This window comes from Leptosomus discolor, chromosome 8, assembly GCF_034619465.1.
Source record: "Leptosomus discolor isolate bLepDis1 chromosome 8, bLepDis1.hap2, whole genome shotgun sequence".
NCBI classification, from domain to species: Eukaryota; Metazoa; Chordata; class Aves; order Leptosomiformes; family Leptosomidae; genus Leptosomus; species Leptosomus discolor.
Window position 1 is genome coordinate 3,443,825 of NC_141398.1, and position 15,700 is coordinate 3,459,524.

Below are 15,700 nucleotides of genomic sequence, written 5' to 3' on the forward strand. Positions count from 1 at the left end.
CCTGAAGGCAGGGATAAGCATTACATGCAGCGGCAAGACAGTACAGAATGCCAGCAGCGTGGGCACCTGGTGCCCAGCATGCTCCTCGGTAACTATGATCATGATTTCCCAGACGTTTTGCTGAGGGAAGGGAAGGAAGAACGTACAGATGAAGCTGAACAGACTGTTCACGTAGTGACTTTGGAGACTGGCTGTATACAGACACTTAAAAAATAAATTTAAGATGGTTAATTAGGAAGTTTAAATATTAAGTATACTCTCTGTGCAATGAATAATCAGTTTTGTTGAGAACATTCCCTTAACCCGTATTTGTTAACTTCAGATTGATCAGGTTGAAAACTTGCTTTTCAGATCGATCCCAGTATTCTCCAGCAGACGTTACAGCAGAGCAATTTACTTGCTCAGCAGCTGACTGGAGATCCCAGTATGGCTCCGCAGAATCCCTCCCTCCAGGCAGCCGAAAGCGCGGTGCCAGCTAACGTGGTCATCCAGCCTCTGTCGGGCCTGTCCTTACAGCCCACAGTAACCTCATCTGCCAACATGACAATAGGATCCCTGTCAGAGCAGGACTCTGTGCTGACCACCAACGCTAGTGGTAAGCAGTGACAATAGTTTTATTGTGCTTTGAATTCCTTAGTTTCACTTAATAGTATTGCCCACAGTGAGGAGATCCTGACACACAACCCCCCCCCCCGATGAGCACCTCGTTGGATAAAATAAACCTACAGTTCTTGTGGGAGCATCTTTAGCCCATTTTGCACCTCTGTGTTACCATTTCTGAATATAATTTTTTCAGAAGGTGGACTATATAATGAAAATCCTGAAGAACGTTTATAGTTTTAGAAAAATATAAAGTCTTTGTTCTGAAGATCTTAACCTGCGGAGGAATAAATTGGATATAAAACCAATTTCTTCCTTAGAGTACAAGTTCTGGCGTCTTATTGGCTACGTCTCTTATAATCATTCAGAAAATAATGTCTTAATTGCTTTAGAAAGTTGGGTCTGTTTATAAAGAAAGGATCTTCATGGAGTTTTTTTTGTTCTACCCACTTATATTTAGGAGCACAGGACATCTCTCAAGTCATGACTTCGCAGGGTATGGTATCGCCTTCAAACGGACAACATGAGATCATGTTGACCATCAATAATTCCAGTTTGAGTCAAGTTCTAGCTCACGCTTCAGGTTCTACTACTACAAGCTCATCAGGAAGTCCTCAAGAAATCACTCTTACAATATCTGGTTGGTATTTTTAATGACCTTTCGTGGTAGCAGATCTCCATTTTATAGGGTAGCTCTGCAGTAGCGTCTGGGGATACTTTCACGGTCCACAGCTTTCCCGAGGTGAACTCTTTGTACTCAGGAGATTTGAAAGATATTCCCCAAATCTGCTTTTGAAAACCAGATAACGTCTCTTTTGAGGACACCTGTCAGACTGGTTCCCTGTTTCATCCCTAGCCTTGGGTCAACAGCTGTTTATCTTGGTGGCAAAGCCCATATAACCAGTTCTTGCTGCGCCTCGCTTGGGGTGGTGCAGCTCCTGGGTAGTGCTGGGACGGCAACAAGCCGGGCAGGCCTTGGGATGAGTTTGCTTAGTCTAGTTTTCTTCAAATGCCTCTGGAGCCACGTGGTAATAGGTGTTCTGACCGCTCGTTGAGGTGTGCTCTTCGGACTTTATGGTGTGTAGGTAACACTTCAGGTCTCTGAATAAACCTAGACCGACTTTCCTACTGCCTCTGAGAGACTGATCCTGTATACACTATAAATAACTTTCTATTTCCCCTAAAGACAGCTTGGGTTTTGTATCATAACATTTCTTTAATAGGTCCAGTATAATATTTAGTGCTTTTTTTTTTAATTTCTGTTCCTTTTTTTTTTTGGATTGCTTTCTTATCCTTTTTTCTTTTTCTCTTTTCCCATTTTCTGTAACGTGTTTATTGTTAAGTATCATGGCAATAATGTCTGTGTTAAGGTATCGGGTCCCCCACCTGTGTTTTTCTGCTTCTTAATGGGTGTTCACTCATCTAAGAAAAATGGTGTATAGGTGTCCAACAACTGATAGAACCTGCTTTCAGTTTCTGTACGTTCTGTGCTTGTTGGCCATTCCACAAAATTAACATCCTGTGATGTTTTCATAAAAGAGAACATGTTCAGTGCAATTCATTATCCATATAGGAGATTGAAAAAAAATCACAATTTAACCATTAGCCTTTGGTTTCCTAGGTTTTTATAGTTTCTTCAAGTTGTTGCCTTGAACCTAGATAAGTGAGACCAATATTTGCCTATGAATAATCTCAGGTATTTTTCTTCATGTTAGTATCTGGATACACATAATCACATCTGTATTAAAAACTCACGGAACCTCTGCATAAAAATCGGCATGTGTAGAAATTAATTCTGTGGTTTGGTTGTATTTTCTGCCTTTATTATTTGGTGATCGCTTGTTTATAGTTCTAAGTACAGTAGCAGAACAACGTTGAGACCTTTCCAGTTGTGACAGGACTCATTTCTGTTCAGGCCAAGATCTTATTCAGCACAATTCTGGAGGCAGTGATCTGAACAGTGGCTTAAGGCTGACAGCGCCAGCCATCAACAGCCAGACCGCAGGTGCTACATTAACTATAAGCAATGACCAGCTTCTTTCTCAGGGCACTTCACTAAATGCTCCAGGTATGCGTACAGTCATTTTTCTAATTAAAAATCATAACGTTTTCTTAAAAAAACAGAGATTAGACCAGGTAACTGAATGTGAAACGGTGTAATATTGCACATTACGATTCAGGAACTGCGTGGCTTTGTGGTTTTTCTCACTAGCTTTAGATTGTTATGCCAGTTTAAGTCAATTTTACTTAAGAAGAAGATTGAAACAAGACATGTCTAACATTCATATTTCGAGGCAGTTACAGGAATATTAAAGACTATTTCTACAAATTTGGAGGCTGAAGAAATCTGGTACGTTTGCTGCAGACAGATGATAAAATATCCTTTATATCAAATTTGCTCTGATATTCAAATTCTGTGATTTAAAAGATGTCTGTGAATTTCTACCTGTATCTGTGTCTATGTACACACAAACACCTGTGCCTGTATGTAGTTGTTCATGCTTCCCACCAGTGCAGCAGGTTGCATTGGTTGCACTGGTTGGTTGCAGCAGGTTGCACTAATACGGACTTAATACTGATATGTAAATAATTTTCTTCACTCTTATGCATATTAAATTTTCTCTGTTTTCCTTTTCCTTCATCAGTCTCCTTTCATACCTTCCTTTAGTGCTCATACACACCTATAGGTGCTCATACGCACCTATAAAGCAAATCTGCTTTAATGCCATCCTGAGGGAAGCCTACCCCAGAGTTATCCTGTCAGGTTTGAAAGGTTCAGGCATGCTCTTGTGTAATGAGTTAGTACATGGAACAGTAAAAACAGACAGTTGTATGGTACCTCCTGCATCATCATCTCAGGTTTGGGAGGCTTCTCAGGGACTGAGAGCCGTGAGGCCTCCAGTCACATGTTGGAGCCTCTATAATCATGATGCTCCAACTGCCACGATCAAACTGTACTGGCCTTTTCTTGCTGTTACGGGTTATCAAGCGTGTGGCAAGGATAGGGTGGGAGTGTTGGGTTATGGACTTGTGGAGCCTTTGGTTTTACCTCTGTGAGTCCAAGTGCATTTCCCTGAGAATTCTGAAAGCGGTCAGGCTACAGAAACGTGTGTTCTGAAACTTCTTCTCGCATCTTCTCAGCAATGAGTCCTCTCCCTCGTGCCGTGTTACAGCGTTACTGCTTTGCGGTGTGATCTCCATCAAGCTACTTTTAGGCAATTTTTCACACATGATTAGCTGTTCAACTGGTTTATTTGTTTCCAAAATAGAAAGGCCTAGAAAATGAGAAATAGAAATGAAGTTCAATTAAAATCAGCTTGCAGCCAAGAGCTTATATATGTAACAGATTATTTTTTTTTTTACTATTTTGCATATATTCCAGAGCTTAATACAACAGGGGGAACAAACCTTCCTTCAACACCACCCATATCTCAGTCTACAGTGTCTGCCCAGAATTTGGTCATGTCTTCATCAGGAGTCGGAGGAGATGGTAGCGTCACCTTGACTCTTGCTGACACTCAGGGAATGTTGTCAGGTGGTCTCGATGCGGTTACACTTAATATCACTTCACAGGTAAGAAACGCTTTTCTGAACTGGCAGGTAACTCATGTTACTGTCTTACAGGGCAGAGGTTGGAGATTTGGGTTAGAAAATAATTTTATCCTGTAAATATTGACTTTCCTTCTTTCTGCCAACAGTGCGTGCACACTGGCATCTAGAAGCATAAACTATTGAAACAAATACAGATAAATTTTGCAGGGTTTTTTTCTTTTTTTCAATGAACAGACAGGTTCTGCTGTTTCAAACATTATTTGAGGTCAGTTTTTAGCGATCAACTAAACTGTCTCCTTCATCGTCACTGTTAAGTAATAGAGCTTAGCATTGCTAAACTTTTTAGTGTTTCATATGGCAAGTTTTTCTTTGTCTCCTTGTGAACCGGAGAGTCAGAGAGCAGTTGTGACAGTTGCTTTCACAGCCAATAACAGGACAGAATCTAAATGACATTGTCCTTAATAACAGGTAGTATTCTAAGAAGGTTTATAAGAGTAGTGCTGTATCTATAGTGCTATCGTCTCCCCAGTAGCTTTAGCATTAGTTTAGTTTTGATCATAATTTAAGATTTTTGTGGTGTCATCAAGAGCCAAAGACATGTTGGCAAATGAGTGGGGAGAAAAAAAATAAATCAATAAATAATATTAAAAGACTAGAAAGTGAAAATTGAGGGTTGTTGCGTGGATTTTGCGTCTGAAAACTTGACCTGTTTCTTTTACTTTCTTGGCTTAACCAGGTTTAGATTGATTTTTTTTTTTTTTTAACTTTTTGACGTGAATTAGAATGTGTAAATATATATAAAAGACTTGCCTAGCATATGGTGTGATTAAACCTGGTGAAGCGAAGGCTGTGAGGATGAGGATGTGCTTCCCTCTGCAGTTTTGCTCTGGGGAGGGGAAGAAAAGACTTCTTAAATAGTTCTTACGACACATCCGTGATTCCTGGCACCACAAGGCAGCATGTGGCTTCGTTTTCAGACTTCCTAATGACTGAAGCGGTTACACGTGGCAATGTTGATGTTTGTTAAGAACATGCCTAGTGTGAAGGCAGACATAAACAAAAATGAAACATTGTGTTGGGCACTATGCAGGCACAGTCTGTGGGGCAGGAATCGTGATGAATTGCCAGGTAGTGGATAAAGGTACTGCGTTTCCTGGGGAAACTGGAAAGTCTTTAATGGTAACGTAGAAATAGAAGTATGATATTAGTAATTGTGTATCTTGAGTGGTAATTTTGTACCTTGATTTCATGTGGTTTGGGAATAGGTTTAATGAAGAGATTTTTTTTAAAAAAAAAAGGAAAATATTATGGGAAGACCATGCAGGAAAGCAGAATACAGGGGTTAAAGAAGGTATCAGCTGGAGAGACAAAGCCAAGGGAGAGCTGAAATATTCAGCAGTTGCTACAAGGCTGGGAAACATTAATCAGAACTGAATCTCTACTCTTACAGACTTTCAGCTGTTGTTATCCTTAAATGTTTAGAATTAAAATGGAAGGAGGAAAGGAGAGAAAACGGTAGCATTTGTTCAGATAGGATTATGGAATTGTCTTTTCCAAGGGGGGAAAAAAAAAAAAGAAGTTTTGAGGTGTAAAAATGATTTCTGTGACTGCAGTTAGCTGTGTAAATATGGTTACTCTACCTTTTGTTTGTTTGGCTGTTTTTTTTTTTTCCCCTCTTTGACAGGGTCAGCAGTTCCCTGCTATACTCACGGATTCCAGTCTCGCTAGCCAAAGCGGGTCAGGCTCCCAGCAAGTCATACTGGTGAGCCACACACCCCATTCAGCATCTGCCAACTCCGATGAAATAACCTACCAGGTAGGTGCAATGTTTCTCTCTCTTTGGTGGGTAAAGGAATTTATTTAATCAAATTATTGGAATGATTCCTCTATATCCTGAAGCAGGAAGGCTGATGTCATTCCCAGATAAGAGTGTGGGGAAGAGGTTTGTTGTGACTTCCTAGTCACCCAGATTCTGGTTTCTAAGTTTTGAGTTAAAAACACTTTTTCATATGCAAAAAGAGATGCCATCAATAATGTGTTTCTTTCTACAAATTACGTAACCATGCTCTCAACACAGACTGCTCCAAAAATTTCCAGGTAAGTTTGTAATGAGAGAATAAAAATAGACAAAGTTGAGAGCTGTGGGGAAAAAAAAAAAAATAGCACCTATTGCCGCACCTTTTCCATTCTGTCTTTGCAACGCAAACAACCCCCCCCCCCGTGGGGGTGGGTGAACCCTGGAAGAGGTTGTCCCGAGAGGCGTTAGAGTCTCCGTCCTTGGTGACATTCAGAACACGTCGGGACGTTGGACTAGACAGTCTCAAGCTGTCCCTTCCAACTTGAGCTAGGTTGTGTTTCTAGTGACATCTTGCACACGTGATTTTTACATCTGCGTGTGGTTCTGTGTGGGGGTTCTTAATCTTCGTGTTCAAATAACCTGTGGAGGTGAATGTTCTGAAACGTAACGTGAGTGCCTTTGCTTACTCTTCTGAATTTAAAACTGGATTTTGGTGTTTTTTAAGATATGTGCTGTCAGAAATCAGGGTGCTGTTTCCTAAGGCTTAGTATGATGTCACTTGTAGGGTGGGCCCTGTCTGAGCAGCGCTAGTGTCCTAACGTGGCACTCGGGTGAACTGGTTTTCTGTCACTCCCTGTAGCGTTGTGGGCTTTATTTAACCACAGTGACTACGTTGATTTGACCTTTCAACGTTTTGCCCTTCTCCTGAGGGGTTCCAGCTAGTTGGAAACAAGAGCACGCACGCAGGATTTTTTTTGTCATTTCCTTAAATGTGTTTTATATTGCATCTTGGCTTTCTAGTGCGGAGAATATTCTATGTTCTGTATCTTTTCAAGTTCAGTTCATCCTGGATAATTCACTTAGAGTGCTACTTCCTTTAGGTTTTCTTCAGTTGGTTCTTTCTGTAAGTTACTGTGTTTCAGATTCTTTTGTATCTATAAAGTTGAGGGAATTTTGTGTTATTTTATTTGAAGAAAGTGTAATTCTTCCAAGCAGTTCTCATTGGTTGAAACAAAACGAAAATGTAGCGCAACCCCCATCCAAATTCTATCAACTTTTCCTTGTGTTTCAGTACTTCTGGAACTTCGGGTTGGTAGCTCAGAGCTTTACTTCTTTATGAAAATAGAGTCTGCAATGAAAAAAATTAAACAAATAGAAAATATTCTTCTGCTCTGTAAAATCAGAGGTGGTTCCTTTTTTGTCTGGAATGTTTTTGGCTTTGAATTTTGTTCAGTGAGAAATGTGAGAATCACCTGAGATGTTCAGGAGTCTAAAACTTGGATATAAGGAAATACTGATACAAACACATTCTATTTATAATATATAAATGAATTTGATGAAGGTTATTATAACCTTTCTGTTTTCTTAAAATACATACATGTGTCATTCTTAAGAGCAATTACATACAAGTTCCTACCGACATACAACGTAATTCCTTTGTGTTGGGAAGGTGCTTGCGTGCACTCGACAAGAACGGGTCACGCTGAGGCAGATTCTGAAAAACAAGCCACTTTTTTGTGGGCGTGCCTATGAAAACGGTGCGGTGGCGAATTGTTACAGGTGACCGAGGTTTCCCCGAACGTGACTAAAAGCGGGCAAGCGGAAAAAGAAGGTCGGGTGCACCAGTGTTTTGAGTGTAGCCAAACCTTTTCTTCAGCCACCATGTTGATGCACCACAGCAAAGAGGTTCATGGCAAGGAGCGGATACACGTCTGCCACGTCTGCAACAAAGCCTTTAAGCGGGCGACGCACCTCAAGGTACGTGGTGGTGATACCAGTGGGTTGTTCTGGTTTCTCCTCCTTTGGTTGTGGGCTTTTGGGGATGCATGACAGGTGCCTGTTAGCCCTCTGCCTTGCCTTTGCTTTTGCAGCGAGAGGGGTGCATCTGAGGGAGGGACTCTGACGATAACGTGTACACAGAGATCTCTCTCCGGGAGCGTGGAGAGGATTTTAATGCAAATACGGACTACAGAATGAAAAATGTCAATGCCTGTCGTGCAAATAGTAGTGCTAGAAAAAGATTCCACTGTATTTGCTTATGTCATCACTGCTAATCCTGATTTCCAGATAAGCTTTTGGAATCGTAGGAAGCTTTGCTCTCTATCGTCTGATTTTTAGATGCTTTGTCTCATGAGTACAGGTGACATCTGCAGAGGAAGTATTTGCTTTAAAATATCCTTATATTATTGCTGTTGTCCGGTGATATCTTCTGTGTACTTTTCTCTAAATTATGAACAACCTGATACTTCCAAGTCTTCCCAAAATAACTAGTGGTTTAAGTTTTAATTAAATTACAGAATGCTCCTGTCAGGAATACTGGGCTGTGCCAGACAAGCCGTATGTCCAGGCCAGTATCCTGTCTCTGAGAGACACTAAAAGGCAGCGATTTGAAGAAATGCTTTCTGAAAGGAGCCAACATATATTATAATATAACTTGCCCAGAACTTTGCAAGCTTCCCAAAATTTATAGCAGGAAATTTCTGGAGCCAGAGGCAATGTCTCTATAGCAAGTAGCTCTTAGGAGAGCTTTTCAATAGATTTCCTTTCGCTTTAGCATCATATTTTAAGGAAATATACCCTGTTTGTAAAGTTTGCCCCCTTGGAGTGATCATGTGTGTTCACCGGACTACTGGTCCTTGGGGAAACCGTCATAAAACGTGGTGGTGTGAAACTTAATGCCTGGTTTAGGAGGAGTTTTCTGGAGGAGGGGAAGAAATACAGTATTGATACCTGTTTTCCTTAAGCAATGATAACAAAACCCAAAACCCGGGATCTCTTCAATATATTTTCTTAGAACTGGCTAGTGTTATATTTTGTCATAATTAAACCTTGACCTCTGGTACATACTGGGCCCAGGTTAAAGATATGACGAGGTAACTTCCTACCTTGGTGCGGCCCTTGGATTATCATCCATTATTTCTCCTGCTGTAGGCAGTGATGAAGTTGCAGTAACAAGTCCCAAGGGCAACCAAAAGAGACTTCAGGGCCTTGGGCCAACTGGTGAAGGGATCAGGACCACAAGCAGTGTTCTGCTCTGTCCTTCCAGTTGCCGGGCACGGTGAGGGAAGAAATGGGAGATCCATAACTGTCTCTGAGACTGGGATCACCGGCAAAATTTGGGGTTTTTTGATCATGGGTCGGAGTACCCCACACCAGGCCTGCCTAGTGACAGCTGGGGTGCGCCTGTCTCCAAGGGGGAAGAGGATCTTTGCGCAGGAGTTAGCAGGGCTTCTTGAAAGAGCTTCGAAAGGGGAAAGGGGTAAAACCAGGCGTGCTTGAGGCCAGTCTTTGGGGGGTGGCAGGCCAGTCTTTGGGGGGGTGGCAGGCCAGTCTTTGGCGGGGTGGCAGGCCAGTCTTTGGGGGGTGGCAGGCCAGTCTTTGGGGGGTGGCAGGCCAGTCTTTGGCGGGATGGCAGGCCAGTCTTTGGCGGGGTGGCAGGCCAGTCTTTGGGGGGTGGCAGGCCAGTCTTTGGGGGGTGGCAGGCCAGTCTTTGGGGGGGTGGCAGGCCAGTCTTTGGGGGGGTGGCAGGCCAGTCTTTGGGGGGGTGGCAGGCCAGTCTTTGGGGGGTGGCAGGCCAGTCTTTGGGAGGTGGCAGGCCAGTCCTTTGGGGGGGTGGCAGGCCAGTCCTTTGGGGGGGTGGCAGGCCAGTCCTTTGGGGGGGTGGCAGGCCAGTCCTTTGGGGGGTGGCAGGCCAGTCCTTTGGGGGGTGGCAGGCCAGTCTTTGGGGGGTGGAGTGCTTGCCAGAAAAAACCCCGTAGGAGGTAAGGGTACCAATGTTTAGGTGCCTCTACTTACCTGTATTTGTTTTTTCCGAAGGCATCAGTACTAGCAGTTTCACCAGTATCCACACAAAAAGCTTCTTTAGAGATTGTGTGTGAATACCACCGCCCACCCCACTCCCCGTGTCAAAAATTTTCAGTCCGGTGTCTTCAGTTCCCCTTCTGATGTTGGTGACTGTCCTGGTTTTACAGCTTCAGAGGGGAGAATTGTAAGACACGTGCAGTGACTAAACTGGCCAATTCCGTGTCATTAGATGGTGGAAGCACCTGCCAGGCGGCTGTAGATAGTAGGTAAAGCACCGACATCGTTCCAAGATGAAAACAGAGGGTCTTTTTAAAACGATGGAATGACACAAACTTTTTATGGCCATGCTTTCAGAGGTGGTCACAGTTAATGTTTCGGGGTAGGTGGGGCGTAAGTGTTGCTTACCAGTTCGTGGGGTGGGGGTAAAGGGCCCTTTCAAAGAAGGTTTCCTGGTCTTATTTTCTAATTACATAATGCTCCTTTGGGACCGCAGGATAATTCCTTTCTGAAAAAATACGAGAATTACACAAATAAACTTGTAAAAGATCATACGAGCAGTCAAAGAAATGAAGTCTGTGAAGACGTGTCAGCGCTTCAGAGCATCATATTCCCATGAACTATACTCAAAAGCATATATTTTACAGGAAAAGTGTAAGGGATTGGTAGGTCAGTGGGAGAGACCTGTGTCACAAACTGTTTCTTCAGAGAAAGGTGACAGAGGAAGTTTTACAGCAGCTATGCGGATGTTCTCCTGGTTTGCTTTCAGGTAGAAAACGGGGTGTGGGGGGTTGTTGGAGTTTGGGGAGGTTTTTTGTTGCTGCTGTTTTGGGTTGGGTTGGGTTTTTTTGTGGCAGACAGAAAGAAGCAGCCAGTTTCAGGTGATTTTTCTGGAGTAGGTCATAGCGCGGTTCCACCATGTCAGTGCTTCAGGAGGTAATAAACAAGATAAAAGCAATAGATTCTCCTCGTCTCCAGCTAAGCTGTGGTTTATGAGTCTCCTGTGATTTTCTGAGAAGAACTTTTTATTATTTCCCCATAATACTATATTATTATAATTACTATGATAATAAGATTCTTCCCTGTAACCGTCTCGGTGATTTCCCAGTGAAAACTAATTCTGCAGACACAGTTTGCCTCAGCTCGTGGCGTGAGGAATAGGACTTCCTAGACATCAAGAGGACTTACTGTTGAGGTGTAATAGAGGCTAATTAATAATCTAGTCTGTAATGAATAGACTAGAAGAGAATATTTACACACATTTTAGAAGGTGGACAAGTACTCACAGTACTGTATCACCTGCGGTTCTTGATTAGATTTTTAAATTAAATGTGTTTGTATTTGCTTTGTTTTGTAACCTGAACTGTGTTTAGATATTATTAAAGAGATGTAAATGACAAAGTTAATAGATAACATGAGATACTCCTTTAAATTCGCAGAGCTGCTGGGCCCAGCGTCAGTGAATGACCTGTATCAGGCAAGGGGGGGGAGATGGATACTGTAGGGGGGAAGGGAAAGAATCCACTACTAACTTACGGTGCCCAGTTGTCCAGAATACAGGTGTATAAGTGAACATTTCAAGAGCTCTGGGGTTTTTTTACTTTATTTTGCTTCAGGGAATTAGCGAAGGGACTGATGTATGCGAAAGAAGCAACGCGTACAGTTACTGACGGAGGCTTTCAGAAATGTGAAGGTACTGGTGCATCGGCCTTACCAAGAGTTGCTGTACAAAACCAGTCTCTCATTTGAAAGGAAAAAAAATAAATGCAGGCTTCCATCTTTTTTCCAGCTTGTCTGCTGATAACGAGGACCCTCTGCTTCTGTCGTCAAAGTGTGGCTGTATTTCTACGTTAAATATTGGAGTTTTAAGTGGTCTGAGATGTATTTTTTTTTCTCTACTGGCTTAGGAACACATGCAAACCCATCAGGCTGGACCTTCGCTGAGCTCCCAGAAGCCTAGAGTGTTTAAGTGTGATGCTTGTGAAAAAGCTTTTGCTAAGCCAAGTCAGCTGGAGAGACACAGTCGCATTCACACAGGTAACGCCAGAAATTGTTGTTACCTCACAAGGGACACGTGGGTGCCTGTTGGGAGTCCTTGTGGTTTCGAGTAACTGCATTTGAATAACAACTTCAGCTTAAAAAAACACCCAAGTAAATTTGTAACCCCGAGAGTTCAGAAATTAAAGCGAGGAACAGCGGACTTAAACTCTCAGAAAGTGTGACGCTTTGTGTAAAGCCAGGGCGTCGTGCTTGGGGGCGTGACTGAGCTGCTCCGTGTTTTGGGACTGGCAGTGCTGCAGCGGTCATGTGCATGCTTGAGCTTGTATCTGAAAGTTTGTCAGTCTTTGGAACAGGTGGATGAAAGGCTCTTTTAAAGCAGTGTTTAAAGGGGTGGAAAACACTGGGTGGGATCTTCAGCTCCCTCAGCTCACCCGTTTCTAATGCCAGTGCTTTTAATTTGTTGTGTTCGTTTTGCCTTAATTGCTTTGGTTTCGTTGGCAGTTGGAGAAAATAGATGAAGCTGAAAGCGTGTTAAGATTGCCACAGTCTAGGAAACTGCCTTAACTTCCAGTAGAGCAGAGGCCGGATAGAAAACAATTTACTTAGGTAATAAATTGGATAGGGAAGGCAGCAATACCCGTGGTTTAGGACTTCTGTAAATCCACAGAAATTTGATTTGGGATGTTTTCCTGGTGATGCGGCGCTGTAGCAGTGTTTTGAGAAAGTCTCCAGGAAGAAGATGGTGCGTGCTTAATTTCTAGATAATCTTGATGATTCTTCCTGCATTCTGAACTGTGTTTTTGTGTCGGAATGAGAACTTATTAAGTACGTTCTTCTCTCTTACCAGGGGAGCGGCCGTTTCAGTGTACGCTGTGTGAAAAGGCTTTTAACCAGAAGAGTGCTCTTCAAGTCCACATGAAGAAGCACACGGGAGAGAGGCCTTACAAATGTGATTACTGTGCGATGGGCTTTACCCAGAAAAGCAACATGAAGCTGCATATGAAGCGGGCTCATGGTTACACTGGTACGTAGCATAATGGTGGTCGTGGGGAGCGCACGGAGCCGTACGCTGCGCTTAGGGAGGCGCCAGACACTGGAGTTACTGAGGAAGAAGGCACGATCTGCCGAAGGCCAGAGTTGATGAGCTCGTAGGTGCACACGCGGCCCGAAAAGCGGGTTGAAACAGAGCCCGGTTCCTGCTTATGGTTCCTTGGTTTTGATGTGGAGCTCTGTGTTCTCTCAGAAATACAAAGCTCAAAACTTACTGCAGGAAAGCAATCAATTATATCAGATTTTCTTTTTTTAGTTCGTCAGAGCGTCTAATGGATTTACAGAATCTGAAGCCGTTGTGTGATTCCTTTGTTCCCAAGTGTTCCTAACGCTACGTCAAGTCGTACTCACTCGTCTTTTCCTCTTGCGCTTCGGTAGGTCCCGTACAGGAGCCTGCTAGTCATCAGGAGCAAGAAGGGGAAGATATTAGTCGTGCTCTGAATTTAGAAGAAGTGGTGCAAGAATCTTCGAATGAATGGCAAAGCATAGGCAATGTTTTTCGATGACACCTTCAAATTTGAAAGCTAAAACCGTTTCTGGGACTCGAATTTCTCAAAACAAGTTTTCAGAAGAGGAAAAGACGGATTTTACAGTTAAAGCTTCAAGCGTTGAAAATATTAACGATAGAATAATATATTCTAGGGGTTTTTTAATTATTTACAGAAGTTATGTAAAAGAATCGTTCCTTTTTTTTTTTTTTTTTAAGCTTGTAGAAGAATATTGGGAAAGCATCCTTTAATCTGTGTAAATTGTCTGTGAATCAATGAACTCAGGTAATACTGTATACAGTTTCATCTTCTCATTCACAGCCGGTATATCTAGTTGAAAAATAAACTGGACCTTTCTCTCAGAATAGAATGATTCCCATTTTTAAAGGAGGCGAAGAATAACTTTGTGGGAAAACCACAAAACTGTCGGTCAGCTTTCTTTTTTACGTCTTCAAAGAAACAATTGAGGTTGGAAACAAAATGTTCCAGAGTAGATGCATGCAGTATAAAATATTTTGTTGGGGGGTTTTTGGCTTTTGCTTTACAAGGCACAGGAAAACTCTGCGTTTCTGTTGGAAGCTTTTTTTTTTAGGTACATTTTGAGAATTTGTTGGAAAAAATAAAATGCCGTGAGGTTATGGCCGTTCTTGGGCTCAGCTCTTGAGAGGGAGCGTGTTCGTTTCCATTCCAGCCGCAGGGGCACGTTCGTTGTTAGTTTTTCCATTAAAAGTCTGAGGTTTTAAACTCAGCGATAGTTATTTAACGAGAATCCAAACTAGAAGGGGTTCCGATGAAAGCCTCTTCTCTTGTGTTTGCTGTATTGGATCAGCAGGTACCTGTCTCAGTATCTGTGGAAAACACAGCCATATACTAAATCTGGGAAGCAAACCTACAGTTTTCTGTTAGCAGCGAGAAAGTTAGAGGCCCGCTGGGTCGCCTGCGTTATACAGTGTTCCCCAGTGCTGTAAACAGTTCTCATTTCAAATCTGTAAATTCCTCGTTATTTTCTTTGTGAATTTTGGAAATACGTTACTTTTATTTGTGGATGTTTAAGTCATTGTTTCAGCAAAACTACCTAGTTGGACAAGTAATGCTTGGAAAGGTGCCACTTGCTGAGTATATTCGTAACAAAGGAACACTGGAGTAAAAACGTCGTCATCTTTTAGACATTCCAAAGACAGAAGCTCTTTTCTTATTTTTACCTTGTTCTTTTCGATTTTATTTATATGTTACATATATATAGATTATATATATATGTGTGCTTGTATGTATATATATATATATTTAAAGTTATATGAGCCTCTGTGTGGCTGATCAGTATATTTTGTAAATAGCGATTCCCAGTTGCAGGAAGTTCATCTTTTCGGTTTGCCGCAAGTCCTTCTAGTTCAGTGGTGGGTTTGTTGTACTATAATACAGAGCTGGATTTTAATTTACCTTCTGAAAGGTAATTGCGCTCGGATCCAAAAAGCCCTTTTCTGTAAATACTGTCTATACTTTGTCTATGATACGGACTAGTTATTTCCGATTGCTGACGCAAGAAGTCGCGGTTGGTTTTGATAGGGCATCTCTGAATCCTTTTGTTAACTCTTTGGCATATGTATATAAGTAATATAGTTGGTGACATGGAAAATAACGCTTTTGTTATGTGGAATATTTAATTCAAAAACATGTTAAATAATACTACTTTTTTCCAAATTCTGTTTCCTGTATTTTTATTATTTTTTTTATTTTTTAAGCATTTGAGTCTGGATTCTCAGAAATCCCAAAAAGTCCGTTTCCCAGCAGCGCGTGTCTCGGCACGACGTGTAAAGGATGCACGTGGAGTTCTTCCAGCAGCAGACGTTCTGGTTCACGGTTGGCTGAAGGCGTCTGGCGCCTTGTTTATCTGTAATAACACACCCCAGCGTGCCGTGCTGCTGCGCCTGCCCCGTGGGAAACCTCTTCCCTCTCCTTCCGGAGGAACCCTCTGGAAACGCACAGCAAAGCCCGTTGGGAGTCGGTTGGCTGCGCAGGGGATGACCCTTTCCAGAGGTCGCCCAGCCCAGTTGGGCAGAAGGTGACGGGCAGCTGGTCGGGTCCGGGTGCAAATCCATCCCTCGGAAGGGGAAGGTGGTTCCCGAGCGCTTGGGAGGACTCGGATCTGAAAGCAGATCTCGGGGGGTAAGAAGAGGCCGTTTGTAGAGGGTCC

At 42.6% G+C, this 15,700-nt stretch overlaps 1 protein-coding gene across 1 annotated transcript in view; it reads left to right on the forward strand.

The window, feature by feature from the left end:
* ZNF236 (zinc finger protein 236) overlaps positions 1-13,716 on the forward strand; it is a 73,068-nt gene extending 59,352 nt beyond the window's left edge. Inside the window, exons 25-33 of the mRNA XM_086468862.1 lie at positions 352-595; positions 1,061-1,240; positions 2,516-2,668; positions 3,983-4,173; positions 5,837-5,968; positions 7,730-7,927; positions 11,878-12,007; positions 12,819-12,995; positions 13,400-13,716. Coding sequence (XP_086324988.1) covers positions 352-595; positions 1,061-1,240; positions 2,516-2,668; positions 3,983-4,173; positions 5,837-5,968; positions 7,730-7,927; positions 11,878-12,007; positions 12,819-12,995; positions 13,400-13,527 — 1,533 coding nt within the window. The 3' untranslated portion in view covers positions 13,528-13,716. The remainder of the gene's footprint in view (positions 1-351; positions 596-1,060; positions 1,241-2,515; positions 2,669-3,982; positions 4,174-5,836; positions 5,969-7,729; positions 7,928-11,877; positions 12,008-12,818; positions 12,996-13,399) is intronic.
* Positions 13,717-15,700: the final 1,984 nt, after the last annotated feature.